At 37.6% G+C, this 26,098-nt stretch overlaps 2 protein-coding genes across 2 annotated transcripts in view; one reads left to right on the top strand and one right to left on the bottom strand.

Moving 5' to 3' along the window:
• The first annotated feature begins 3,338 nt into the window (after positions 1–3,338).
• On the top strand, positions 3,339–13,185 carry LOC145786505 (uncharacterized). Its single transcript, XM_082598171.1, has 13 exons — positions 3,339–3,567; positions 4,369–4,504; positions 4,702–5,247; positions 5,541–5,629; positions 6,100–6,255; positions 6,630–6,765; positions 7,224–7,377; positions 7,562–7,771; positions 8,885–9,037; positions 10,032–10,130; positions 10,512–10,657; positions 11,249–11,377; positions 11,608–13,185. The coding sequence occupies exons 1-13, from the start codon at positions 3,390–3,392 to the stop codon at positions 11,717–11,719; spliced, it is 2,244 nt and encodes a 747-aa protein (XP_082454297.1). The 5' UTR covers positions 3,339–3,389; the 3' UTR covers positions 11,720–13,185.
• A 666-nt stretch (positions 13,186–13,851) lies between these two features.
• Positions 13,852–26,098, bottom strand: part of LOC145786435 (MAM and LDL-receptor class A domain-containing protein 1-like) — a 31,947-nt gene continuing 19,700 nt past the window's right edge. Inside the window, exons 12-29 of the mRNA XM_082598089.1 lie at positions 25,521–25,699; positions 24,925–25,008; positions 24,387–24,527; positions 22,896–23,024; positions 22,602–22,738; positions 22,271–22,370; positions 21,770–21,907; positions 21,205–21,306; positions 20,948–21,129; positions 20,480–20,678; positions 18,416–18,552; positions 16,989–18,061; positions 16,609–16,696; positions 16,064–16,167; positions 15,724–15,873; positions 14,912–15,030; positions 14,672–14,805; positions 13,852–14,416 (exon numbers count right to left, since the gene is read on the bottom strand). Of these exons, the coding sequence (XP_082454215.1) occupies positions 14,243–14,416; positions 14,672–14,805; positions 14,912–15,030; positions 15,724–15,873; positions 16,064–16,167; positions 16,609–16,696; positions 16,989–18,061; positions 18,416–18,552; positions 20,480–20,678; positions 20,948–21,129; positions 21,205–21,306; positions 21,770–21,907; positions 22,271–22,370; positions 22,602–22,738; positions 22,896–23,024; positions 24,387–24,527; positions 24,925–25,008; positions 25,521–25,699 (3,370 nt within the window). The 3' untranslated portion in view covers positions 13,852–14,242. The remainder of the gene's footprint in view (positions 14,417–14,671; positions 14,806–14,911; positions 15,031–15,723; positions 15,874–16,063; positions 16,168–16,608; positions 16,697–16,988; positions 18,062–18,415; positions 18,553–20,479; positions 20,679–20,947; positions 21,130–21,204; positions 21,307–21,769; positions 21,908–22,270; positions 22,371–22,601; positions 22,739–22,895; positions 23,025–24,386; positions 24,528–24,924; positions 25,009–25,520; positions 25,700–26,098) is intronic.

The raw sequence follows: 26,098 nt of genomic DNA, 5'->3' as shown, positions 1-26,098 counted from the left end.
TTGTTTAATGGTTACAGAAGGAAGAGAGTTTAGATAAAAACGCCTTTCTCACTTCAGAAAAATTTGTAAGTTTGGTCAAAATGGAGGTCAGGGGACCTTTCGGACATGATAAAGAGACATTGTCCGAAAGGTCCCCACTGTTCCAAACGCTCCAATAAAAATAGATGCAAGAATGCAATAATTACAGATACTCCAGAAAAAGAAATTATTCTTTCACGTCGCAACAAGCTGCCGGCGAAACGCCCAAAAAGAGCTCTTCCTTCCACCAGCGAAAGTGATATATTTGTAGGCTACACTTATCATCGGACACTGTAAGTGACGATGATTCTATCTTAAGTGGAATAAGTGAAATCTCAGGTGATCCACCTTCTTTAGACCACAAGGTGGAAGTTGGAGATTTTGCAGTCATTAAAGATTTTTCATCAGAGGGAAAACATAGAAATTTTATCGGAAAAATCTGTGCCGGGCCAGATGGAGATGGTGATTTTGAGGTAAATTTTGTGAAACGATCACAGAAGATCAAAGACAGCTTTCACTTTTCTGAAGAAGTAGCCTAGATGTAGCATCAGTTACGTTGAATAACATTGTTTAAGTGTTTCCCAAACCATCCCAGTTGCCACTACGAAACGACTACGTGAAGTTTTTAGGTTTGGGGCTGATCTGGCTTTGTATGGGTTGTAAATAAAATCGTGTTCTGAAGACGATTTTTATATAGCCAATCTTCACAGTTTTTGTAACATCGGCAATTGTTAAAGCTGTAAAAATATTATTTCATGATATTTTACTTCATTTTTTTATGTCCGGAAGGTCCCCACCCTGTGTCCGAAAGATCCCCACCGGTGGGGACCCTTCGGACATTTGAGTCATCTTTTTCATATGTAAATAAAATTACTGTTATTATTGGGAACCGCTGTCTATGGGTCAGTATGAGTTCGTTATAAATGTAAGTGAACAAAAACACATAAGAACATTCAACACCGCTTTGAAAATTAGAAATAATAGGAGTTAGGTCAATTTTGTCCGATAGGTCCCACATCTCCCCTACATGGGGGAGGGGAGGGGTCAAAAATTCGAAAAAAAAGCGTTACGTAATATTTGAACGTTCCCTATAGCTGTATTAGCCAAAATAGCTTTAGCTGATATATTTAAGATTTGTATGGACAGTTGCTATGAAGATCGGCCATGGTGCGTTATCAAGAGTGCTGATGGTCGTGAGGGGACACGTCTTGATGCGTTTAGCTCAGCAAAGAAGAGCAAGGCAGGCAAAGAAAACCCCACAAAGAAATCCTCCCACGTGCAAAGCCATTTCAAGCGCAACGCACCAGGCCTTGCACGACTCACAAAAAAGATACCTACAACTTGGCGATACGAATGAATCAATGACGAAAACAAGTAAAACAAACTAGCAAAAACAACATCATCATCTTGCGGAAATTCAATTATACCCAGGGAAGTTATGTCTTGAAGATGTCAAGCGTGCTTTGATATAAAATTGCGTTGATAAAGCGATAATTTTATACCCCAGTCAGCTAAACTCGTCACCTCCACACCGATCCAACGTTAGCAAACGTTGAATTAATGCAAAAATGACAGGCATCGCTAGCTGGGACGTGGTAGTGGCATGTCACAGTAATATGAGAAATTTGAGTTAGGCTACCATATGTTTTACACGTTAAACCATAATGGAAGTGAAAAAAAATTCGACATATCACGTTAGAAAAAATAGATAAACAAACAGACAATAGCATGACGATCCAGTCCAAGATATTGATATAAAACAACACGACATTTGAACCCAAGCAGGAGGGAGTCCTAGATTTAAGCTTAAAATAATAAACAACTTTAAATGTTTTATATACAGAAATAATATCCACGTTGAACTTCATTTTAATAAAACTTGACACATTACTGACAAAATGTTTCGATGCTTTACCAATAAAGAAAACTGTTAGAAAGCTTTTCAATTCACGCTTGAGAGTGCGTAAAATGTGAATCCAAAAACCCCCGGAGCACCCCATTGAAAAACCATGTGGGGTAGTTGTTCGCATTAAAATAAAAAGGTAATCGATTGCTTTCATTATTAAAACCAGGGATCATAGAATCCCTGATTAAAACTATCAACATTAGAGCAAATATCTTGTGGTCGCTTGAGCAGGCACTTAATTAATCCAGATTTGTAGATTGTAGGTAGAAGGACATACAGCATTAAAGTTAAGAAGGAGGCTGGTATTGGTTGGTTTTCGCCAAACCCAAGTGTCAAATTTGTTGCTATTAATTTTAATTTCGACATCGAGAAAGGGAATGGTCAGGTTGGCTATTTTTGCCGTAAAAGTTATATTAGGATGTTGTGAGAATGCTGAGAAACTGCATACAAGAATTATCATCATTAAATGTAGCAAAAATGTCGTCAACATAACGTAAGTACAATTTAAGATGGCAGTTCACATCAGTTTCAGAAAAAAAAAATTTTATTCAATATGTACCAGAAAGAAATTGACAAGAGTTGAACCCCGAGAAGAGCCCATTGCCACAGCTTTGATGTAATTTTTGCATTATCTTTTCAACCCAAGTCTACACTGGCATAGAGTAATACATTTTTTCTCCTTTGTAAAAATACCATAAATCTTCAATACACGTTTGGAAACATGTTTTTGTAAAAGCTATAATTTTTAATGCAAACTGATTTCATTGATCAACTGTCGTTATGGAAGGTAAACAAAAGCTTCATTGCTTAGCGAAACTTTGAAACAAAGCATTTCAAAGCGTTTCATTTCAGAATGATCCAGAAATTTACATTCTTTTCAGAAAAATGCACTTCAGCCACTGTTTTTTTTACTCAAAGTAGCTTGACAATAACGTGAATTCTTGTTATTTAAACTATGGTAGCATAGCATCCTCCTTTGTTAAGTTAGTCTTGTACTATTTTTTACTTTAACAGTGACAATTAATATGCATGCAATACATTAATTTCAATTACCAATGATATTGAATTGTACCAATGATTGCCAACCATATGGTATTTCACAATGAATGTGTTGATATTGTCTGAGAAACAATATTACGGTAGCCTACCGGTATGTTCTACAGCACAGTACAGTAGGTGTTTTGTAGACGATGTGTGGTACCGTCTTTTCTACTTTGTTTCATTTAAAATAAAAGCTAGTTACTGGTAACTAAAATTAAATGATTTTAACTTTATCTGCAAACCTGTTTGTTTTGTTTATGGACTATTAATTTGTGATGAATGACTAAGTTTTAAACAGATAGGCTAAACTTACGTACTGTTGTTGCTTAACTTTTGATAGATCTATTGGTTTTGTTTATTACAGATACTAATCTACTACCACACTAATTTTATGTGTTGCATATTTTTAAAGTAATACGGTACCATGACTGCTATACCATCTCAAAGAACAAAATCCAAAGATCCATTTCAAATGGAATTAGATAAAGAGATATCAAAACGAAGAAGTAAAGGATTAGTGACTGGATTTTCTGATTCTGATGTGGAGGAATCTGAAGATGATTATGAAGACGATTTTCTTAGTGAAGACAGCAGTGATGATGGTTGGTAATTTAAATTTTTTTTTCATTATTCAGCTAAAAGCTGTATTTAACTGCATATTTGTTTATGCAATTGTATAATTTTATTTGTATCTAATCTGTGTTGGAAGCTGTTTTGTCCGCCCCAATAGCTCAGTTGGTTAGCGTGTGACTTCTGGAACAAAGAAGCTTCAAGATTAAGCAGCGCTGGTTCGACTCTCCGGGCGTGCGCTTGAGCAATGCACGTTAAGGAGTGCTCTTCATTCAGCAGCATCTAATGAATGAAATAACTCCCCGGCAACAAGACTTCAACAATCAGAAACTCCACTCTGTCAATCTCGGTGACCGGGCCTGCGTCAGTGATTCAAAGCCTCTACAAGTACAGTATGCGAAACTGGCAGGATTAAGTTCTACAAGAAGCTTTCCCAGTCTGAGGATAAAGGTTTAATCAATCAATCAAGAAAAGTTTTAGGCTAGATGTTTGATAAAGCTTAAAATACTAATAAACATATGGACCAGTTATTTATTTATCCTTAATGAATATTTTTCTTGGAAAAGTCATGTGCATGCACAAGTGCATTTATTATTTCCAGTAATTTTTGTATAATTTTATGGAAGGTTACTCATTTCCTGCGGTATGTGGTTATAAGATTGAGTGATAAATATTTTGGTTGATGTTGTGCAGTGTGCTACCAAAATGCCATATTACCTTTAATTAACCAATATTCTGTGTAAATGTACTGTGTTTATACAAGCATCATTTCAAACTAATGTGAAATCGGTTTCAGAAAAAATTAGCAAATGCTGATATGTTTTTATTTATAGACCTTTTAAAGCAGTACCTAAAGCCAACAGGAAAAACTACAAAGCCCTTAAAGTCTGAGGAATTGAAATCTTCATCACTGTTGAAAGAAAATGTATCAATTGATCGTAGCTTCATGAAAGATTTCAACCAGCTGAGGTATCTGAATTTAACTTCATTCTCTGATGTCAAGTAAACTTGTTAAATTTTATATAGTATGAGTTTTTAAGTAAAACTATTTAACAGATGCTGATAAATTAAACTTATCAATTTAAAAATTTGATAAACATTGAAAATCTTCACATTTTTCTTGGCACTCAACTGTTTTCATGTTTGCTTTCACTTTTTCTTTGCAGCACAAAAGCACCACAGAAAAGTTTAAGAAGCGGCTTTGGAAGACAGCATGCTCTTGATGACACCAACAAAAGTATTGAAGACAATCCTCTTTTGTCATTACTTGATGATGCTCCAAAATCCAGTGTATCGGGGATTGAAAAGAAGAAGCCTTTAAGCCCTCATCGTTCTGAGTCACCTTCTTTGGTTTCCCAATACCCAGATTTGAATCAAACTGGATTTCATGGGAAGAGTGGAACTTTTTTACATCGCACTCGGCCTTTGTCACCATCTATTGAATTTCAGGAAACGCAAATAAAGAAATCAAATCTTCCTATTGAGAGTAACATTACTTCTCCTCGTCAACAGGCAATTCCGCATGCCAAAAACCGGACTAGCTTAACGAATAAACAACCTAAAGCTTTTTCTTCACAATCGATAATAGATGATTTATTAAGTGACACGAAACCTACTGCAGCTCCAAGAAAGAAGTCGTCATATGATGCAGAGCTTGACAGGCCGTCTTCTAGAACAAGAAGAAGACACAGCAGTGGAAAATCTTCCAGCAGGTCCATTTATCAACAATAACTGGTTCCCTTCATAGTGAAAATTTAACTAACAAAGCTCTTTTGTAGTGTTGTAATCTGCTGAGAATGTTTTCCAGATGTAAATTTGAGCATTGGAATTGCTGAAACAAAAAACAGTAGTATGCCAATGAGAGTATTTTTTTATTTTTGTATGTAAAATGCATATGCATACTGTAATGAGCATTTGCAAGCCTTACAATCAAAGAGCATTGCAGCTTGCAAAAACTCAATATTTTCGAAAGGAAAATTTAAAAATCACTTATCTTTGTAATTAGTGAAAAATCAGTCAGGAGACATCATGCTGAATCACCGGAACATCAACTGAAATCTATTGAACCTGTATCTAAGAGAAGTTCATCTCAAGGTAAGATGTTCAGTTTAGTTGTTTTTTATTTCTGACCATCACAGCAAAAACAATACACATCAACATAGCAAAGGTCGAGAAAAAGATAGAAGCCGCAAAACGCGAACGTTAAAACGTGCTTGTGACCGAAGTAAGTTATTAAGTTGGAGGATTTGGCACGGTCGCACCACCTTCAGAAAATTTTAAGATAGAAAGGCAAATAAAAGAAAATGTTACAAACAAAAATATAAAAAAAACAGCCCATAATATTATAGCTTTAGCTGATTTTTTCAAGATGGTTGTTGAAATGTGCACTAGCCTACTGACCGGAGTGGGTTTGATTTTGAATAGCCTTTTTTGTCCATGGGTTGTGTCTAGTAACAACGTTGACGCAACAATATAAATTTATAGATTTGTCACAGAAACTTGCCTTTAGATGATTTACATTTGACTTAAAGGAATTATTTTTTGTTAATACCTTCTGGATATAGACTTTCTTTCAACATTACCAAGTCTTGACAAAGATGGAACTCGTCAGAAGGAACAAAAATCACTATTTTCACAAAAAGCTGAGAGTCAAGTGCCGGAACCAAGCCTAGAAAGATCCAGCATATCTAAGCCTAAGCCGGCTTTGCGATCATCTAAGGGTGAGTTTATTAAAGTGTCTAACTAAACCGTTTGATTGTGGATGAAGAAAATAGATGTTTTTATGGCAAAACCAATAGATTAGTTTCTTTTCGTGGCCATGTATTTTTCTGACTTATCTCATATTTAGTGTAGTCTCTATTTTATGTTTCGTACTTGGTAAACTTCTCGATCCGTTACAATATATTTTCATTTTTCCCATTAGATTTTTGTCCGTACAGTCCCCATATCTCTTCTTTCCTCTTCCAAGCTTTTTGGAGTTTTCAAAATCCCTCCTTCCGTCTTATTATTTGCAATGATTTTGATCAATACATGTGCTGCCATTTCTTTGCGATTGCTTTCATGCTAACGATGTAATTGTAAATACTCGCACTAGAACTTAACAAGTCGATGGACGAGAGCAAGTCAACGGGGGCAGACGACTTGGTGGCTCTGTTTGAACAGGCGGCTGCTATAGACAGCACAGCGCAATACAAAACCGTAACAATATCCGACAAAGAGCACCAGCAACAGTGAGTTATTTGCAAGCCCAGTAAATTTAATGATTTTTTTTTCAATGTGCAAGAAAAGACAATACACGCCGAAGTACGGAAAATAACTTTTCGTTCCCTGTATGATTAGTATTTTAATTTATTGAGTTCTCTCGCCACTGATTCACAGTTAGTCAATTACAATTTTCGGTGTTTTTATTTTAAGTTACAAACCAACTGGTAGTTCTCCAAGCATTTGTAACGTTCAATCGCACGTAATTTTTCAAATGAAAATAGACGATTTTAACTTTAATAATCTGATCAATTGATCATATTCACTTTCTGAAATGCTCAATCAGCGAAATGTAAATGTTTTCAAAAATTATTATATACTGAAAAGTTTGGTTGTTCATCAGGATGATTATCCTTTTAGCACTATTTGCATTGTTCATCTGATGTTATGTTAAATTGTTATGTCTTTATCTTATTTCCATACACAGGCGTCTTGAGCCCAGTGAAGTTGTTGCAGAACAAACTCGGCAAGAAGCAAACACTGACTCACCCAAGCAACGCTCATCTCAGCATCTCATTACTAACGCCATTGATAACGTCGCCCAGCATAACCAAACGTATGCTTCACGCAAGGATGAAGAGGTGACCGTTATGCTGGCTTTGGATTGTCAAATCTTTTTTTGTGAAAGTTGTCGATTTGGATAATGGTTACTTTGATAAGTAACTTTGATGAAAATTTTTGTGACTAAACCCTGGTAAAGGATTTGAATAAAAACGAAGTATGATCAAATTATTTTCTTGTTAAGATCAATCTTTTTATGTAAAGGTCCGACATGAAGAAGAGCAAGCAGAAACAAAACCGAAACGTCCGTCTTCCGCTCGACCGAAATCGTCAAAGAAATCTTACAGAGTCCCCCCAGCTGACTACAAGGGCCTAGGATCCCTCACTGCATTGGGCCAGCTCCAGACCTACAAAGTGTCATCTGATACTCACGGGCTAAACTCAACATCAGATATACGAACCCAAGCTTACATGGTGGGTCCATGGCTACCTAGAGATACTGCCTGGTTTGTCACATTGTGCAGAGTTTTTCAGATTTTGCCAACTTTGGTAACTGCCTGAACGAAACTTTGTAAGATCATATTTTGTCTTTTTCTTTACTGTCTTCCCCTGGTGACAAAATGGGTTTTAACATCATTAGGCGTTGTAAAACAAAAACAATTTGATTCCAAAAATATCATTCGGACTGTTTTAACAAACACTTTGATTGAGCGTTTTTCAACTTCTTTTTTTCTCATTTTCTACTTCTTCCACAAGGGCAAGGCTACTAAAACCTTTTATATCATTACGAGTCAACATAAAGTAAAAAAATCTCGTAAAATTTCGGTTGGACAGTCGTAGTAGCTATCATAGTAGCAGTCGTAGTAGTAATCAAAGTCTGCAAAATGTGACAAATCAAGCCGTATCTTCAGGTAGCCGCGGTGGGTCTCTTGCTTTCTCTTAGCTATCTCTGTGTACTGTAAGTACCATACTGATGCACAATGATGCTTCATTTCGATTGATCTTGTTCGTATAACTAAAGTTTATTGAGATGTTCGATGTATGGTTGAAAATAACGCCAAAGTGTGAATCTTTGAGCTCCTCTAGGTCTTTTTCTGGGTATTTTGCCGCTTAAAGCCAAGTGTAAATCATCCATTTCGCCTTTCTTTCTGATGCAGTCGAGGAACTTCTGCTACAACATCTCTGCAGATCTCAACGTCTGCTCCTCTTGGCCCATTTGTTTAAGAACCGGTCTACGTACGAACAGGCGAAATTGAATTAGATGTTCTTGCTTAAATTTTTCTTGATGTAAAAAACTCGACGTACTAAGACGTCGTATCATACTTTGCTAAAAATCAATGAAAGTTTTGCATCTTAGCACAAGATTGAATTTCTTAATTAAGCGAACCCAGTTGTTGATACTGACAAATGGATACTTTCTTGCAATGTTGATGGCGTTTTTGTGTACGACTTAGTTGTGGACCACGGGACATGTCCTGTTCTGCTCACGTAGCTTGCAGCCTTGTTCAATGCTTCCGAATTGTTGAACTAGCAATGTGTTTTGACGCTCTATTTACGTTAAAATTTTTACTATTTTTCAATACACAGAGTTGGTTGGCTGATCGGGAAAAGAAATTGAGAAAGGTGAAAAAACTTAAGAAAGAAGCTGAAGAGAAAGAAAACGAAGAGAAAGAGAAGGAACTCCACGAAAAACAGTCCGAGGATGAAAGTGCAAGACGAGCATGGCTTGAGCACAAAGAGGTAAAAGTTGATGAACATTTGCACGAAGGCTTCCTAAATTTATCATTGCAACGCCAATATTTCTATGCATTATTATGCAAAAGTTCCCTAGTTATTAAGGATATTTAGGCATCATAACGTTATTCTTCATTTAGCGTCTTTATGCAATAGCTAAGATTTTTCAGTAACTGTCTAAGTGGCTACCTTTCATTTTGCATCATCGTTATGGCCTGTGGCCAATCAACCCAACATAAATTGTTATTTTTTACGTCGATTCAAAGTCTGTAAACGTAGAAGCAATGTCAAGAAAACGTTTTTAGCTTGTTGTCTGCTGTTTTCTCATTACCACCCAGATTTATTCACCCCACTGCACACTCAAGAAAAAATACACTCAGCACCATCTGTAACATTCTTGAAACGCTCCGGTTAAGAATCGAGCTCAGGCCGACGACAAAGACACTCGCTGTCACCAGTTTGGGGTCGGGTTTTCAAGCCACATGTGATTTACAACGTGTGCGGTTGATGGAACCGCACGTTGTGAGTGCTCCGTAGCAGCGAGCATGCGGCGGTGAAACCGATGTTCCAATTAGTGCAACCGGCTTCTGGCGTATGAGCGTTTGGGACGGACTCGTTGCCCTGACGGATGATGTGCGATCTAAACGTGTCTGTTCATTCGAGCTGCAGCACATGAGCAACGTTGTGCTACATTGCTCAAGCACCTATAGCCTTGTAGGTCACATCTTTCGAGGTAAAGGCTAAAAGAAAGAAACCTTGATCACAAACCGTCGATTGCGGAGTAGCAACCCCTCTACTATTGCCTTGATTTATCTCATGATTATTAAACTGCAAGCTGCTTTTTAACGAAATGCCTACTACCCTTCTTAAGACTATCGCCTGCTGTACTGAACAATGGGAAATAGATTCGTATGCGTTCAAAGTCGTAGTTACTCTCTGCCTTGCCCGGGAAGGTCGATGTCAACTTTGCAACTTAATTTGTTTTGTCCATTTTTTCAAGGGAGTTACCAAAGCTGCTGAAAAAAAGAAAGAAAAAGAAAAGCGAGCAGCTAGAAGAGAGAAGCTGAAACAGGAGGAAGAGCGCTGGAAATCAGAAAAGGTTGTTTTCCTGTGGTCCTTGGTGACCACCCCAGACAACAAATCAGTCCGTTTTAACTGTGATTCAACCTTTGTAAACGTTAAATCACGTAAAAACGACCGATTTGCCGTAACATATCATACTTTCTTAGTTACTTTCATATCTTTTTCGACTAATTTTTGCGTTGAACGTTTTCTATTGATAAACTACATCCTAAACCCACTTCCATCGGTTAAAATTGAATAAATTGTTTATTGAATTAAAATAGTATCGAACATTGTGGTTGGAGCTACATTTCTCAGATACAGCTTCGTTTACAGTATCTTATTTTTTTAATTGGTTTGTTTGCATTAGTTGGTGTTTCATCGCAAATTGTTTCTGAGTTGTCTTTTTTTTTTGTAGAAAGCTGATGTGGTCCGTCAGAGGGCGCTAGAGGAAGCGAAAAAATGTCACAGAGAAGAGTTGAAAAAGAAAAGAGAGGAAGAACTTCTCAAAAAGCAGAAAGAAAAAGATAAAAAGAAAGAAAACCAAAGAGCAATGGACAAGTGGTGAGATATCCTCATTCGAATGCCGCTACTCAGATTCTGTGAAGTGTTTGTGCTGAATTTAAGGGTTTTATCAGAAATTAAAATATAATCCGAGTGTCAAACATGACTTGCCCGCAGGAAATTAATATGCTCTGGAGGCTGGCAGTTATTTAACAGAAAATAAGTTAATTGCCTTCCGAGAAAAACAAGATCTGTGGTTGCCGCGATATCAGCCTCTTTAACTTTTCTAGTTCAGTCTTTCCTGCAGTTCTCAACCCTGTCAGTGTGTGAGCCACTAAAGGTGCATATTCATTGCGTATTCTTTTTTAAAATCATTATCTACTTTCATATCTCAACCTTTTTAAAAAGTCGTTCTGTGTACCAGCCACAATTGTGTGGGCTGTCATTGTGATTGCAAGCCATGTCCGTACATCCCATACCAAACATTGGTTCAACAACCCAGCGGAATCTTCTAGAACCGTGTCACTTTCCAATGTACTTTCGCATCACTTGCATGATTATATTATCGTTTAAACTTGAATTCTGGAGTAAAACATAAATTCTTAGCATCTAAATTCTAACAAATTGAAATCAAATGCAATTATTTGTCAGGATGGAGAAAAGAAGCAAACAATGGGAGAAGGATCGACAGAAAGAAATTAGAGAAAAAAGAAAAATTGAAGACGAGAAGAAAAAGAGTCAAGAGAAAAAAAGCGAAGCGGCGAATGAAAAATATGTGAAGTGCGTCAAACTTAAGTCCTCTTCATGTTGACCTAACTGAATGTCACGTTATTGCATCGTTTTTACGTAGATTCAACGTCTGTAAACGATTTACGGACCGTTGTGTTTATGAATTGAGTGGTTATCATAAAGTACTAAAAACTAACCTAATTTGAATCACTTCAAAGAAAAAAAAGTTTTTTTTCTTCCCCAGAAAGCAAATCAACCGTTTTCTGTGATTTCTTCCTCAGGTGGCAGGAAAAGAAAGAGCAGCAGCTCCGAGAGAGTCGACGGATGAACTACCACAGCGAGGATCGTCCACCATGGAGCCCTGCTAACAAGGTTGTTCCCCGGCAAAGGTGACAGGTTTAAGTGAAGATTTACATTTTTTTAACATTTCATATCAACGCTGTCTTCTGATCTGACGTTTGTCGCGGTCAGCGCCTAGACAGCAAAATGCGTCATTTTTACATTGATTCAACGTTTTCAACAATGAAAAGAAGCAAATGACGAAGCAAACAACGAAAAGAATACAATGATTCAACGAAGTTCATAATGACGTTTTATTCTTTTATTACCAAGGCGGCAGTTTTTAAACTTTTTTAAAGTCATTATTATTAACAATTAACCCAAAGATTTATCAGAATGTTGTCTTTTTTATACAGATACTTTTTGCAGTGTATTTCAAATCAAGTTATAGCGTTTGTACCTAAAATTAACAATGAGCGTTGCGCATTGTGTGTTTTTCAATACTTTGCCAAAAATTAAACTTTAAATATTCAATGCATTTAGAAGTCCGCTTCCGATTCTACTGTGAAAAGTAAATTGTATGGTTGCTTCAGCTTTTTTTATTCGTCAGAATTGTGTCGTTTTGTAAGCACCACTGTGTTTTTTATTACAAAATTTTTTTTTATGAATGTATTCGCAATTGGATTTTATTTGATCGTGATGTTATGCTGTGCTTCGACGTCGGTGCCGACTGGAATTCCAAAATTGATTGTGGCATAACTTGTGAGGTCTGTCAATGTCTCAAGATATTTTGATGAATTGCTTTTGTTACGTTTTGTATTCATATCAATGGATTTTTAACCCTCGTCGAGTACTAACAGTTTTCCAATGAATTGCAAAGCTTGATCTTGAAGGACAACGCCAACTTGCTACAGATCTAACAATGACTTCCCAACAAAGCCATGTTTCATCATCGCTTTAGAAAAAAATGCTGATGGTTGTGAAGGTAATTCCTGATATGTAAAACGGCTCTAATTTCTGGCAGGACTTGGAATTTCTAACAGGACTTGAAGGTGCTAAAACAAATCGATGTATGGCTAGCAGGGCTGTGGAGTGTGAAATCGGGCGAAAAATATACGACTCCTACTCCTCGATTTATAACTGCCCGGCTTCAGTGTTGCCAGAATTTATTATCATTTAATTTCACTTAAGTTGTGATAGAAATTGAAATAGCGACTTTCACAAAAACTGACAAGAACAAATACTTTTATTTTCTGGTAAAGTTTTGGAGTGCAATATAAAAAACAATACAAAATATTTTGAAAAAGAAATGCAAACCTAATTTTATTGGTCATCGTTTTCATCAAGCTGGAGTCGGCCTTTTTGTAACGATTCCAGACAAGCCAAAATCCCACCGACTCCACAGCCCTGATCGCAAGTGCAGATTGTTCTTGTGAAGATGATGCGTTTGCTCGTATATTTGATGAAAGTTGGTTGTTTATCACATCGCGTGCTTAGCATTAGTTGTGTAGCTTTTGTATAAGTTATATGGACTTAGTGAACGGATATTTGAGCACTTTTAATAAACCTTACGTGCAGATGCTTCAGAGTATGTGATCCTGAACAGCATTTTATATATACCACTAACTCATGTCAACGAATTTTCACTCTCTTTACCGAAAGAAAATTTTCCAGTTGGGTAACGCATTAAGTTCCAATAACTAGCCTCCTCAAACGGTAGCCACTTTAACAAGTCGAAATTCTGCCACTGCGAATGACTACAATGCAACCGCCAACCAATCAGAACATATTATAAGAGGCTACCGTCCAATTGTGACCCTTCTAGCACTCATCCAGAGAGTTAATGCTTGTTTTGAAATTTATTTGGTAATTACAGAAGAAAAAGAGCAATAGCAGTGGTGGGAATCGAACCCGCGTCAATAAAATGACTACTTTCTAGCCCTAACCCCTAAGCCAACCAGCTGACACTAAATCCATCACTTAATTTGCTTTCTATCATCTTCTTTTCGCCATTTTTTACGTCACTTAAACCGTAGCTTATGATTGGTTGGCGGCTTCATTCTAGTCAAGTTTAGTGGCAGAATTTCGACTTGTTAAAGTGGCTACCTCCTCAAACATGTGCCGCTCTGGATGGTGGGCAGCTGCCTTTCCTTCACCAACTGCACCCACCCACTTCATTACACCCTGCGTAGAGGTAAGCGGTGTTTTTCAACAACCAGTTTGAACCGGGAGTCGAACCAGGATTGCATGATGGAAAAGCGAGCGCCTTACCCGCTGCGCCATCCCACTGAGACTAACCACTAACCATGCCCGACTTTAAAAAGCTTAATGTTCCCAAACTCGATAATGAACGCTTTTGTATATGTAAGAATTAAATACTTTATTGTATCTAAAATAAGAACTTAAATAATGCGCAAGCATATGACGGTAAACTTAAGCAAACTATACAAACTGGCAACAAGTAGGGCGAGTCGTTACCCAAACAGCAAATCCTGTCGTTTTTACATTGATTCAGCGTCTGCAGTAGTATATAAAAAACGACTTATTTGCTTTCTGGGTAACGACTAGAGAAAGATAAGAGCCAATCGTTTCAATTTAAGTTTCAAGGAGATTATGCACGGACGTTCTTGAAGCGAGCTATGAACAGGTCTCCGGTTGGTTCATGATTCTGCTGATCCAGCCCATGTAGCTTTGCAATCTTGTGTAGACTCCAGGTATGCCTGGAAGGCATCTGTCATCTCCGAAGCTGGTGATCCCGACCAGAAACGCTGTGTTGTTTCTTTGACAAATCAACGGACCACCAGAGTCCCCCTAAAATGAAAATTGTCGGTAAACGTCTAGCAGAACAATCGATACACTGAGTCTCCCCAGTTTATTTTGCTTCAAGAATGCGGCCCCTGGGTTAAGTTGGATGCATCACCCCTAGGTAAAATGTTTATTTCGACACCGACTGAGGAACAATAGGCCTAATTCGACTACACAACGCTTTCCGTCTTCGTTTAGGCTAACTTTGAGATCAAGCGAACAGTGTATATTGCTGTGCATAAGTAGAAACGTTATTCTTACTCTGCATGTGTTGGCTCCAGTGCCACCAGCGCAAAACATGGAATCGTGAATTGTTGGGGTGAACGTGCTTTGGCAGCTTTCTCGAGTGGTTATTGGGACTTCCCCTTGACGTAAGTATCTTTCCACTCCAAGATCTAGAAATGTACCGTAGCTAAAATAAAGCCAACTGTGGTACCGTAGTCTAACAGAAAAAATGAGAAAAGACTCTGCAAAATCAACACTAAAAGTTTCTAATTTTACCGTCAACGTCGGTGCCACCCCATCCCGTCACCGCGCACACGTGACCTGTAGGGAACCTCGGGTCCTCTGGAGCCATCAAGCAGGCTGGTTGGACCGCGTCATTGGTGCGGACAGGGTATCTGAAAATATCACATAATCCTAGATAAGCGCTACTTTGCTGCGAAAATTATTGGCGCCTAAGCCTTTGGAGGCAAGAGTCTATCTTTATACCACCCTTAATTGAAATTTTTTAGGCTGCCCTGAGAGGCAAGGGTCCATCTTTTTGCCATCCTTGGTTCTTGGTTGTAAAAAGGATAGACCCAGACGTTTAGGCTACCCTGAAAGGTCACTAAAGAGCAAAACTTTAAAATTAATGTTCATGAAACTCAAACTTTCTGCTTGGTGTGATGACGGAAGAAGGTGTAATCGTAATAAAACATCATTTATTTTTTATTTAAAACTATGTTGTTTGCTACATCTCAAAAGGCTAAAGCGATTTAAAACGTTACTCGTTAAATTATAGCTTTCCCTTTGAGGACCGCTGGGACATACTGTATGTGTCCCATGCACTTAGCCGATTACCCCGCAGTTAACTTCAAAAAATTTGCCACTGCTGATAGCCTACCCTAACGTAGTATTGAATGTCTATTGTCTATCCTTCAAAATAAATAAAAATAAAAATTTGCGTGGATGTTTTTTATATGACGTAGGCTATGAAGTGCAGGCTAAACTGTAAACAAACAAATTCTACCTAAAAAATTTTTCTGGAAAATTAGTGGTCCTCAAAGGGTGGAGCAAAATTGATTTAATTTAAACTCCGATAAAAATCTTACTTGAGTTTAATGAGAGCTATATCTCCGACTAGGTCCGCTGAAAACCTGTAAGCCTGATTTACGTAAACAGCTTCTACTTTCAATTCTTGCTCGGTGCCTTCATCTTCGTACAGGTCGTGATCGCCTACAACAACTATATGGACATCTCCTCTGCAAAAAATGTTTTTAAATTTTGTTAACTTATGCCCATTACAAAGCACGGCTTTAAATCATAAATATTCCTTGTTTTCAAAAAATTCAAAACTATCAAAAATCGAAGAATATTAAGATTATATTTCTACGTAGAAACGTTGCTATAGGCTACCGGCTTTGTGAGAAAGATATTTGAGCGATGACTCACAGTTGAGGGCAGTGAGCAGCTGTGACAATCCAGTATCTGTCTATGAGTGTTGCTCCACAGAAGAAGTATGAGTCTGTCTGCGAGTCAGTGATGTAATACGCAGCCTGTAAGAGACAGGGTTGGAGAGTGAAAACAATTATATTCTAAATATGGTCTACGGCGATATTAAAATAAAAAGCAATGAAAGTGGGTGATGAATGTACGAAAGACGTCGGTATCATTAAAAAAAAAAAAATAGTTTACATCCCAAACAAAGCAGAACTCTGGAAAAAGATAGAAGCGACAAAAGGCCAACATTGAGATGTGCTTGAGATCGAAATACAACAACAACAAAAACTTGGCACTGTGGTGGAACTTAATTGTGGTGACTGGTGATAATTTTATGCAATAAACATAGACAATTATGTACAATTAGGCCTATATAAAAGCTATAGGCCAACCATTAATGTTAAGCACGCTATACGGTAAGCCGAGTGCTGGTGACAATTTAACTACATTACTCTACAAGGAGGAAACATTATATTTTTCAACCATAGGTAGCTTACCTGCCAGGGCCAACTATGAGCTATTGTCTCAGAGCCGCCAGTTATTTTCAAAATGACTTGCCGCTTCATTCTTTCCATTAGCCCGTTTCTGTAAAAGCAAATCTATTATGTAAAAATAAGCATCTAAATACGATGAAATGTAATAGGAAGGTAAATGTAACCTTAAATTTCACAATTAAGTAGAGTGTTTGAAACACCTGGGACTGATCAATTAGGTGGGCCATAAGTTAGGCTATACAGTTACAATTGATCTGATTTCTAGTTTGACATTTAAAAATATAACCTGTTTCATCACTGCCTATTTTTTTAAATGACAAAACAAAGTCAAAAATTATAAAATCATCTTTTACCTAAGGAAAAACTCTGCTGTTTTTTCTCACCTATTTGTTTCTTCTTTGTCGCGCTTGGATGACTTTCGTATAATGTTCCACTGCCACTTCGGTATCGCCATGGCGCCCCTGGTACGCGGTTGGACCGGCTTACGAGGTCGCTTATTCACACGGATTGGTGAAGATGAACGGTTCCATTTGTTTTGCCTGACAAGTCGCCATGGCTTTCTTGCGACAGGTCGTCTTTTAACACCTGGCCTTCTTCTAATTGGTTTTCTGGCTATCGGTTTTTTTGAAATTGGTTTGGCACCAGGTCGTCTAGCAGTTGGTCGTTTAGCGATTGGTCGTTTAGCAATTGGTCGTTTAGAAATTGGTCCTTTAGAAATTGGTCGCTTAGCAATTGGTCGTTTTGAAATTGGTCGTTTAGAAATTGGTCGCTTAGCAATTGGTCGTTTAGCAATTGGTCGTTTAGAAATTGGTCGCTTCGCAATTGGTCGTTTAGAAATTGGTCGTTTAGCAATTGGTCGTTTAGAAATTGGTCCTTTAGAAATTGGTCGCTTAGCAATTGGTTGTTTAGAAATTGGTCGCTTAGAAATTGGTCGTTTAGCAATTGGTCTTCTGGTAATAAAACGTCTTGGCCACTTTGGTCGTCTTCGCTGGATGTTAACTCGAATATTCCGTTCTTGCTGCTCTTCTTCTTCCTCCTCATTTTTTCGTTGTTTTATTTTGATGTCACGGCTCAATTCTACATCCAAATGCTCTGAACTATTTTCGGTTTTATTTTGCAAAATCTTTTGCGCAGTTCTATTCTCAAAATTCAACGTTTTCTGTGCTGGGTCAACGTCGACTTGAGCTTCAGTTTCTCCAGTTTCGTTCTTGTAGTTACGCAACAGTTTTGACTTAATAGAGGCAACATTTGCTTTCAAAGAAACATCGACCGATCTTCTGCTTCGTATGATTTCCACTTTGTTGTAAGTTGTAGGTGGTGATGGCAAGGAGTTTTCTTCAATGGTGTCAATGTCAAGTCTTTGCTTGTGAAACCAAGCTCTTCCAGGATGCTGGAATCTTTCTTTTTGTGAATCTTTTATTTTCAACACACGGACCTTGGGCGGAGATTTTGTGGTCTATTAAAAAATGATATTATTTTCATTAGCATCTACATTATACACGGTTTACAAAATTTACACATTGATAGCCTTGTTTATCGATCACTAGGCTTAGGCTACCTGCAGCAATGCTATTTTGCAGAGATTTCTCCAGGTTACATGTTTTTTTGGTTAGCCCTTTCTAAATTCAAATCGATACTTATCCGATTGTTTTGAGCCAAGAACAGTAACTCAATAATTTCTTTTCAGGACTTTTAATTTTTGATAAGGTCCACGTCTTACTCCGTCACACTAGAAATAAGTTCTGCTCAATCAAAGCTTCTAAATTACAGCAACAGTCAAACATTTTCCAGTTATTTTTTGCCCCCTTACCGTGCTGCTGCCGTCTGAGTCGACCGGTTGAAACCGGTGAGCGCTGATTGGTGACGTCACAATATGTGCTGTTACCAAATCGGTGATTTTGCCGAATCTTGAAGATGTGTTTGGCTTGAAACGAGTAGTTCCGCAGCCTGAGATAACAACAAAATCATTAGGATTCTACAGTAGAGCTTCCCCCAAGCAAAAAGAAAATAGGTGATAAAAAGTTGAATTCCAAGAAGCAAACAGCTTGGCAGGGACTCTAGAAAGGGGAGAGGGCTTTCCCGTAAAAACTATTTTTGACATTCACTTGTACCATTTGATAAAAATTTCTCAAATTGAAACACATTTATTTAAGAGTATATTATTAATTTTCTTTAAGAATTAGTAATAATAATTTCACGTCAATACGTTCCAAATGACTATCCTGAAATAACAAAATTACAGCAAATGATGAAATGAACAAAGTTTTTGCCCACGCATTTACAAACTGAACTTGTATTCAGTTTTCTGAGATAAAGTTGGTTCCATAGAGGGAATAAGGTTCTCGTTATGCGTCACCTACAGCACTAGACAGAGGTTCTCAACCTTTTGAGATTCAAGGACCACTTAAAAAAATTGTGTCTCAGCCACGGACGGACCACTACTCCCCTTCCTCCTCCCCTTGTAACGAACAAATGTCACTTATTGCTTGCTAAGTCATAAACAGTAGTTGGTATTCGAAAGATTGCTACATTTAGTGCAAACCTTGAGCTTGCACATTTGAGCAGAGCATATCCAAACGAGGTGTAATACTTAAAAGACTCAATCGAAGTTCATCTTTCATCTTCGACTTTAAGTCGAGAACGATACTTTGTTTTTATAACCAGTGCAGAAAATCCACATTCACAGATAAGATGTCGCGAAAGGTAAAATTATTTTCAAAGCTTTCTGATACAGTTGTGGATACCGTACTCATGTAAAGCTTGTATCCAAAATTTCATCAAGCTCACTCTCGGATGCAATTTATTTAAAGTAGTGTCACTGGTCAGTTCAATGAATTGGTTTAATTCCGATGTTGGTAACTTTAATGAATCAATGTGCGCAAGAAACGGACTGGAAATCAACGAAAAACTCTGAACGTTCCAATCACCAAAGTAGAAGTTAAATTGATCCTGCAGTGACTGAGTATGGTCAGAAATAAAATTCCTCAACAGTTGTTATTTGATTTCAGCATTTTATGGTTTCTCAGTGAATTCGTATAATTGATTAAACATGCCAAAGTTGCCCTGCAATAATCTTTATCACAGAGTAATTAAATTTGTCTGCTTTCCTTGCAGCGATGAATTAAGTTTATTCAGTTGTTCAAAAATGTCAGCCAAATAGCCTAAGCCAGAACAGCAACCCAAAAGCTATCGTTGAAATGAGCAACAAGCTTGGATTTTTTCTCCAAGAAACTCTCTGGATTTTTTCTCTAAGAAACAGCATCACGTAACTCAAACAGTCTGTTAAACACTTTTCCTCTGGATAACCAGCGAACTTGAGTATGCATCAGTAGCTGTTTATGATCAAGATCCATATTCGAACATATGGAAGCAAAGGGACGAAAATTTAGTGGAGGAGCCTTGATAAAATTAACAACTTGTATTGTCTTTATGCAAAGAGTTCAAAAACAACGATTTCAGACTTTGCTCTCGGACCACAGGTTGAGAACCGTTGCCCCAAAGAATAAAGCTACGCTTTAGCCGATTGTCAAACTACGTTTTAATGGTTGGAAGCCAAGCGGCTTGCCCTTCGACCACCTCATCGCCTTATGGTGACAACACCACCATTTATGAGCTGAATGATAATCCTACATGACAATTTAAAACTTGTGGCACCGTTATCTTTGTTTCTAAATGGCTAGCGTGGAGGCTTCACCGTTATTGCCAGGAGATCGCAATTGCTCGCTGTACTAGTGAGCAGGCCTACTCAGCCTTGTGCTGATAGCTAGGAAGAACGTTCCCTTCCACACAACCTCTATCTTTGTCTGCTTCTGTCTATCTCTAAATCAATATTTTAGCGATAGACATTTTGTCGGTGAATGTCAAAGCTTCTTACCATTACAAAACGACTCATCGCTACCATCGCCACATTCATCGATGCCATTACAACGAGCTGAGCTGGAGACGCAGAAGTAGTTGCCGCATCGAAAAACTTCTGGCCCGCAGCAAGTTGGGCACTCCCCATCGGAGATTGTTACGTCATCAATGGCAATGTCCCCTTGAAAGCTGACTCCTCTTACTCCTTCAAGAATGAGCTGAAGCAAAATTAAAATATAAAATTGTAACTGCTCAAAAAATTTCCTTTTTCGAAATAAAACGTTGTCAAAGTTTAATTTTTAGAGCCCACCGCATGATAGATATTTGGAATTAAACTTTTTAAGGCTGTGTTTATTTCCTAAATGTGCTTGATACCGTAGGCTTAGGGAGAGCAACTCGTAGCCGATCAATTCAGATTTCTGATGTCATGACCTACATAAGACAATGTGTATAGTTGTTACGTGTTATTTTAAATGCGGCGTCTTACCTGAAAAGGAGAGCTGTCTTGGATGTTTACTTTTGCATGCAGCCATTGATCACCCTCGTCCTCAGCTTGAAACCAGAGCGGGGAGGATTGTATGCGGCTTCTCGAATTCACACTTCTCTTGTAAACGTTCAGCGCACCAATGTTGTTGCCGTAACTATGGTACCAGAATCGCAAGCACTTGTCTAAAATATGGTGTGACAGTTATGAATGCGCGGAGTAGAATTTTAAGTAAATTTTGTTTTTTTATTTTTACTTACTTCCTGTTTTGTCGGGATGGACCACTGGACTGACGAGTCTCGCGCTGTCTCCGATGTCTTGTGGACTTGAAGTTTCAATGAACAAGAAATGTCCGTTGTCGGCTACAAAAAAAATTTACAATCTAAAAGAGGTGGTTAAGTCGTTAACTGACGTTAGATGGTACATAAACTAAAGTCCATCGCCAACTTATTAACAAGAAAGTCTGAAGTACTGTAGATCAAACTGCTTTTTACACGGTCGTTACTTTCTTTTACTCAAAGTTCCAATTTTGGTCTCATATGTTTTTATAATTGGTTGGCGATTGACAATAGTCGTTCGTATCTTTGTCAGTGACATAACTAAAAAGGCAATGTTTCTCAAGTCCTTTTCAGCAGCGGCACAAAATTGACTTATTTTTTGTTGAAATAACTTTCGCTTACGACTTGTGATCTTATCACTTTCTCTAAGTTGGCTCCCCTGCAATTTCAAACGATCAAAGGCTTCACGCGCTAAATTCAATCCCATTGCGACCCAAATTTGTGCCGCAGCTCATGTTTAGAGAATACTTCTATTATAGTCAATTACTTTGATAAGTATGGTCATGTTGTGGGCCAGTATTATCTGTTGGAGTCTCAGTGTTGGTTCGAGTCCAATCGAAGTCATCCTCTGTCTGTTCTTGGGTCCATGCACACAGACCAGTTTGAAACGTGCAGTTGAAAATTGCTGAAATGAATCAAGAAAATTTTAGTTTATAATCTTCACGATAACGACAGAAGTTGCTACTTTGGTGCAGCATCAGCAATGACAATGATGAACTAAAAATAACTAAATGATAATAATAAACTTACGTTAACAATAACACACAACCGATGTCTTTCCGCATAAAAAAAAACATGTTGCTTTGATACAATTTTAATTCAAGACTTAACATTTCTGAAATTAACCGTATTGAACGATAATTTTAAGATTTGATATCTAGTCTTGTGTTAGCTATATGCTTGAGTCTTGAGTGTAAATGTTAAACTACATTTCCACAAAGCAAAATGCTTAAATCGTTCTCTACTTTGTGATGCAGAGCGTACTCACGGCATTCTCCTTCTGCCAACTTGAGATCATCGATCGCAATATCTCCTCTCCATCCATCTGCTACTGTGGCTGCGATGATCAGCTCAAAGTCACCTGGTTCCTGGTTAATAAAATATTTAGTATTGTAAGTACTTGTTAAACACGATTATAGACAATAGAGTATTGTTTTACCAGTGAGAATTTATAGATTGACTGTAACATTTTTTTTACTTTCAATACCTCCAAACAAAGAAACGCAACTTAATGCTAAGGTTGTTTTCGTGGTAGCTCAGGCTTTAACAAATTCCTTCCATTTCAGAAGTAAAAAAATTGTTTCAAAATTGTCTCTTACTGATAAAGTGAGATGCACTTGTTTCCATTCGTTTTCGTTTCGACCTGAAATCTCCCACATCTTCTCTTCGGTTGGTTGATCTGACGCCACATCTCTGCTTGTGGATGCAGCTCGACTGATCGACAGAGATCCCGTGTCTGTGATGTTAAATAATTTATTTTTTTTACAAATTTTTTACATTTCTTTTTTTACAAAAAACTAAAATAAAAATAAATTCCAAATTACGTTGATTAAATTTTGGTTTATCATTAGAGTTACTTAGTTGATATCAAAAAGTTGCAGCAGAATATTTACCATTCCCGTACATGTGATACCACATGGAAAAACAAACAGGTGCAGTAACGGAAAAAGTCGGGCTTTGGATTCGAGCCTTTTCGTTGGCATCTCTAGGTCTGGAAGTTTCTATGTAAGCAAACTGTCCACCTGCGATACGACAGATAAAAAACATTGAATTAACAAGTCGAACAAACTCCAATTAAGGTATTTAAGTGATAAATTAACTGATTGTAGTAAGCTAGGTCCTCGGACTAAAAAAAAACTCTTGGGAGTCTTGATCTTGGAAGATCTTGTAAAGGTTTTGAATCACCAACGTAGGCTCTGAAGCAACAGTGAAGGCCATGTATTTGCCGCTTGATGTTAAAATGTCCTCAAATTATTCCATCTGCCGCTCAAGGAAGAAATATCTAACAAATATAATGTTGCACACCACGAGAGTTGAACTATCGTCGCTTGGTCTTGCCGTTTCTTTGTTTGTTCAACTCGAGTATTTGTCTTTTGTACTAAGGGCGAGATTTATTGGAATATTTCAAAGTTCACAATGTGAATTCAACAGCTCATTTTTGGTGATGAGATGTGTCAAAAGTAGCTGATTAAAAACAGTGACACTAAATTGCTTTGTTAATTGGAATTTTATTATAGAATTTCAAACTTACACTTGCGTGGCAAGTTTATATTCTCGTCGAGGTATTACATTCCAAGTTTAAAAGAATGTACGATATAATACGCTTATAAAAGCATTAATTTCATTGCACGAATATTTCAAAGTTAAAATTAGCTCGATGTTTTGCTAAGATCGGACAACGTGCGACGACCGACCAGTCATTCCATACTGTTTATCACTTTCGAGGTAAGAGAAGTTTGTGCTGTACGTATGTGAGGTTTGATATGAAACTGCAATTTGCTTGATCTTTAATCTATGTAAAAAGTGTTTTGTGCTTTTTGATCGACTTATTCAGGAATGTAATTAGGATTTAAAAAAAATTCTGTTTGATTAATTCAAATCGTGCACGATTGATAAGAAGGGAAAACAGACAGCGCGGATTCTAAGCCTTGTTTATTTATTATCTCAAACCACGTATCGGTTCTCTTTTCGTTAGAAATCAAACACTATAACACAACATGGACTTTCAGTCGAAATATGTTGTTATCAACGAAGTTTAGAATTTCAAATTGCCAAAACATTACAAGAAAGTTAGCCATGAATGCTCGCTCAGCAAAATAACAATCTTTTATAAAATGTAAATTTATGTTCACAAAAGAAAAACAAGTCTCATCTGTGATATCGCGATAAGAGTTAGGCCTTTTCTCAAAACAAATTTGAAACCCTTCAATTTTTGAACAGGGATTGAATTTCAAGTATCCATGTTGCCAAATTATACCTTTTCTTTGAAAGAACGGAGAAAAGTAGGCTGTGCTGTGTAACATGAAGAGTAAAAGTGAGGGTAACAGCCGAAAGAGGAGGATTAAAATAACAAAAGTATTCATTAACTCCTAAAAATTGCTTACTTCCTGTGTGGTCGCCAATGGGTCCCGTCTCACGAGAAGGAGTTCTACCTTTCGTAGAAACAATAAAATCAAAATCGTCGTCGCGCAGTTGGTTCCAGTAGCAGATAGACGCACCATCAAAATCGCACTTTATTCGTTGATCTGAATCACAAGAGTGTTGGATACCTAAACTCTACAAGAAAATTCTCACCGATAAACTATGTTTACAAGTCCATTGAGCGAAGTTATTGGATTTACACAACAAGAGCACAGTCATAGACGGCTTTATACAGACTCTCTGTGAAGCGGTCTATGGCACAGTATCACCACTCGAAAGATGAAACATTTTTTTGATCTTTTAAAGTCACTTTTCAATTTTAACGCTTACAACTGGTAAGCTAGCATGTTCAAAAGGTGTCACAAAGTAAAAGAAAGGTGCAGAACCTAACAACTATTAAGTCAGAGTGATATTTTCTCGATAACCATCAACAAACATTCATTTTACAGAATATATGTGGAATGGAGTATTGGTCCCACTAATCCTATAGTTGAGACTTACAACCAGTTATCGTGTTTGTAGGAACAGGTGTGGAATCACTTGATGTTGTAACTGCCATCGTGGTAACTGGGGCAACCGTGGCATCTGCAGAAGATAAGAACATGTTAGGAAAAAATTGCAGTGAAAGTTTTGCAGTATGTGCAAGGCTTTTGAGTATGCAAGATGGTCAAAGAGATAATAATAATGCTTGTTTTTATATAGCGCTGTATCCATCGCAGAATGCGTTGCTCCTCAGCGCTTTACAAAGCAGCTCAATGCAGCAGTATAAAGGCGCAACTGAGTACATTATTATCCGAATCCATTCCGTTGCTCAGTTCCAAGCAAGAATTAGATTCAATACCATTTTTAAAAAGTCTTTGGTATGACCCGACAGGGTATCAAACCCATGCTTACCGATTCAGAGGCGGACGCACTAACCACAAAGCCACAGAGCCGGTTTCCACCAATTAGGTAGGAAAATTAACTTTCGTAAGTAATACCTTTGACATTTTTGAGGAATTGCTAGGAACTTGATAGAACAGGTAGAAATTGGTAGAAAGTTAAATTCAACTACAACAAATAGAGTCGTCTTCACCAAGCCATGTTGGCCCACTTACGACAAGGTTGGGAAGTCACTGTGATGTCATCAATAGCCATATCAGAGTAAAAATTGTCGCCTCTGATGCCGCGCAACACGATGTCATAATTAAATGGTTCAGCCAGGTCAACCTCCGCGAGAAGCCAGTGAGTTTCGTTCGCGCTTTGTTTGCCTTGGACGGACCATTTATGGTTAAACCTGAAATTCAAAGAAAAGTCAATTACCGTCAACTTACGTCGGGTAACCGAAACTCTGTTTAGTTTGCATAATAAACACATCATCTCATATGAATTTGTCTGAGACAAAACTAGCACCAGCCACAATACGCGATATTGCTCACTAGCACGACAATGAATGAGGAAAAATGATGCCTTGTAAGGTATTAAACGTGCATAAACCATTGTGTGGGTAAGATGTTGATGTCTACATTACTAGCATGGCCACAAAACTCAAGCAATCACAATTGATTGTAGGCTAATCGATGAATCAGTACATTTTGTCACAACTCTGGTCTGCTCTGACGAACGCAAAGAAGTTTTATATCCATAATTACTCAGTAATAAATTGTTATAAGAGGATTAATAGGATTAAGATGAC

Source organism: Aplidium turbinatum, chromosome 17 (assembly GCF_918807975.1).
Source record: "Aplidium turbinatum chromosome 17, kaAplTurb1.1, whole genome shotgun sequence".
In the NCBI taxonomy this organism is placed as follows: Eukaryota; Metazoa; Chordata; class Ascidiacea; order Aplousobranchia; family Polyclinidae; genus Aplidium; species Aplidium turbinatum.
This window is presented reverse-complemented; position numbering and strand designations above follow the sequence as displayed.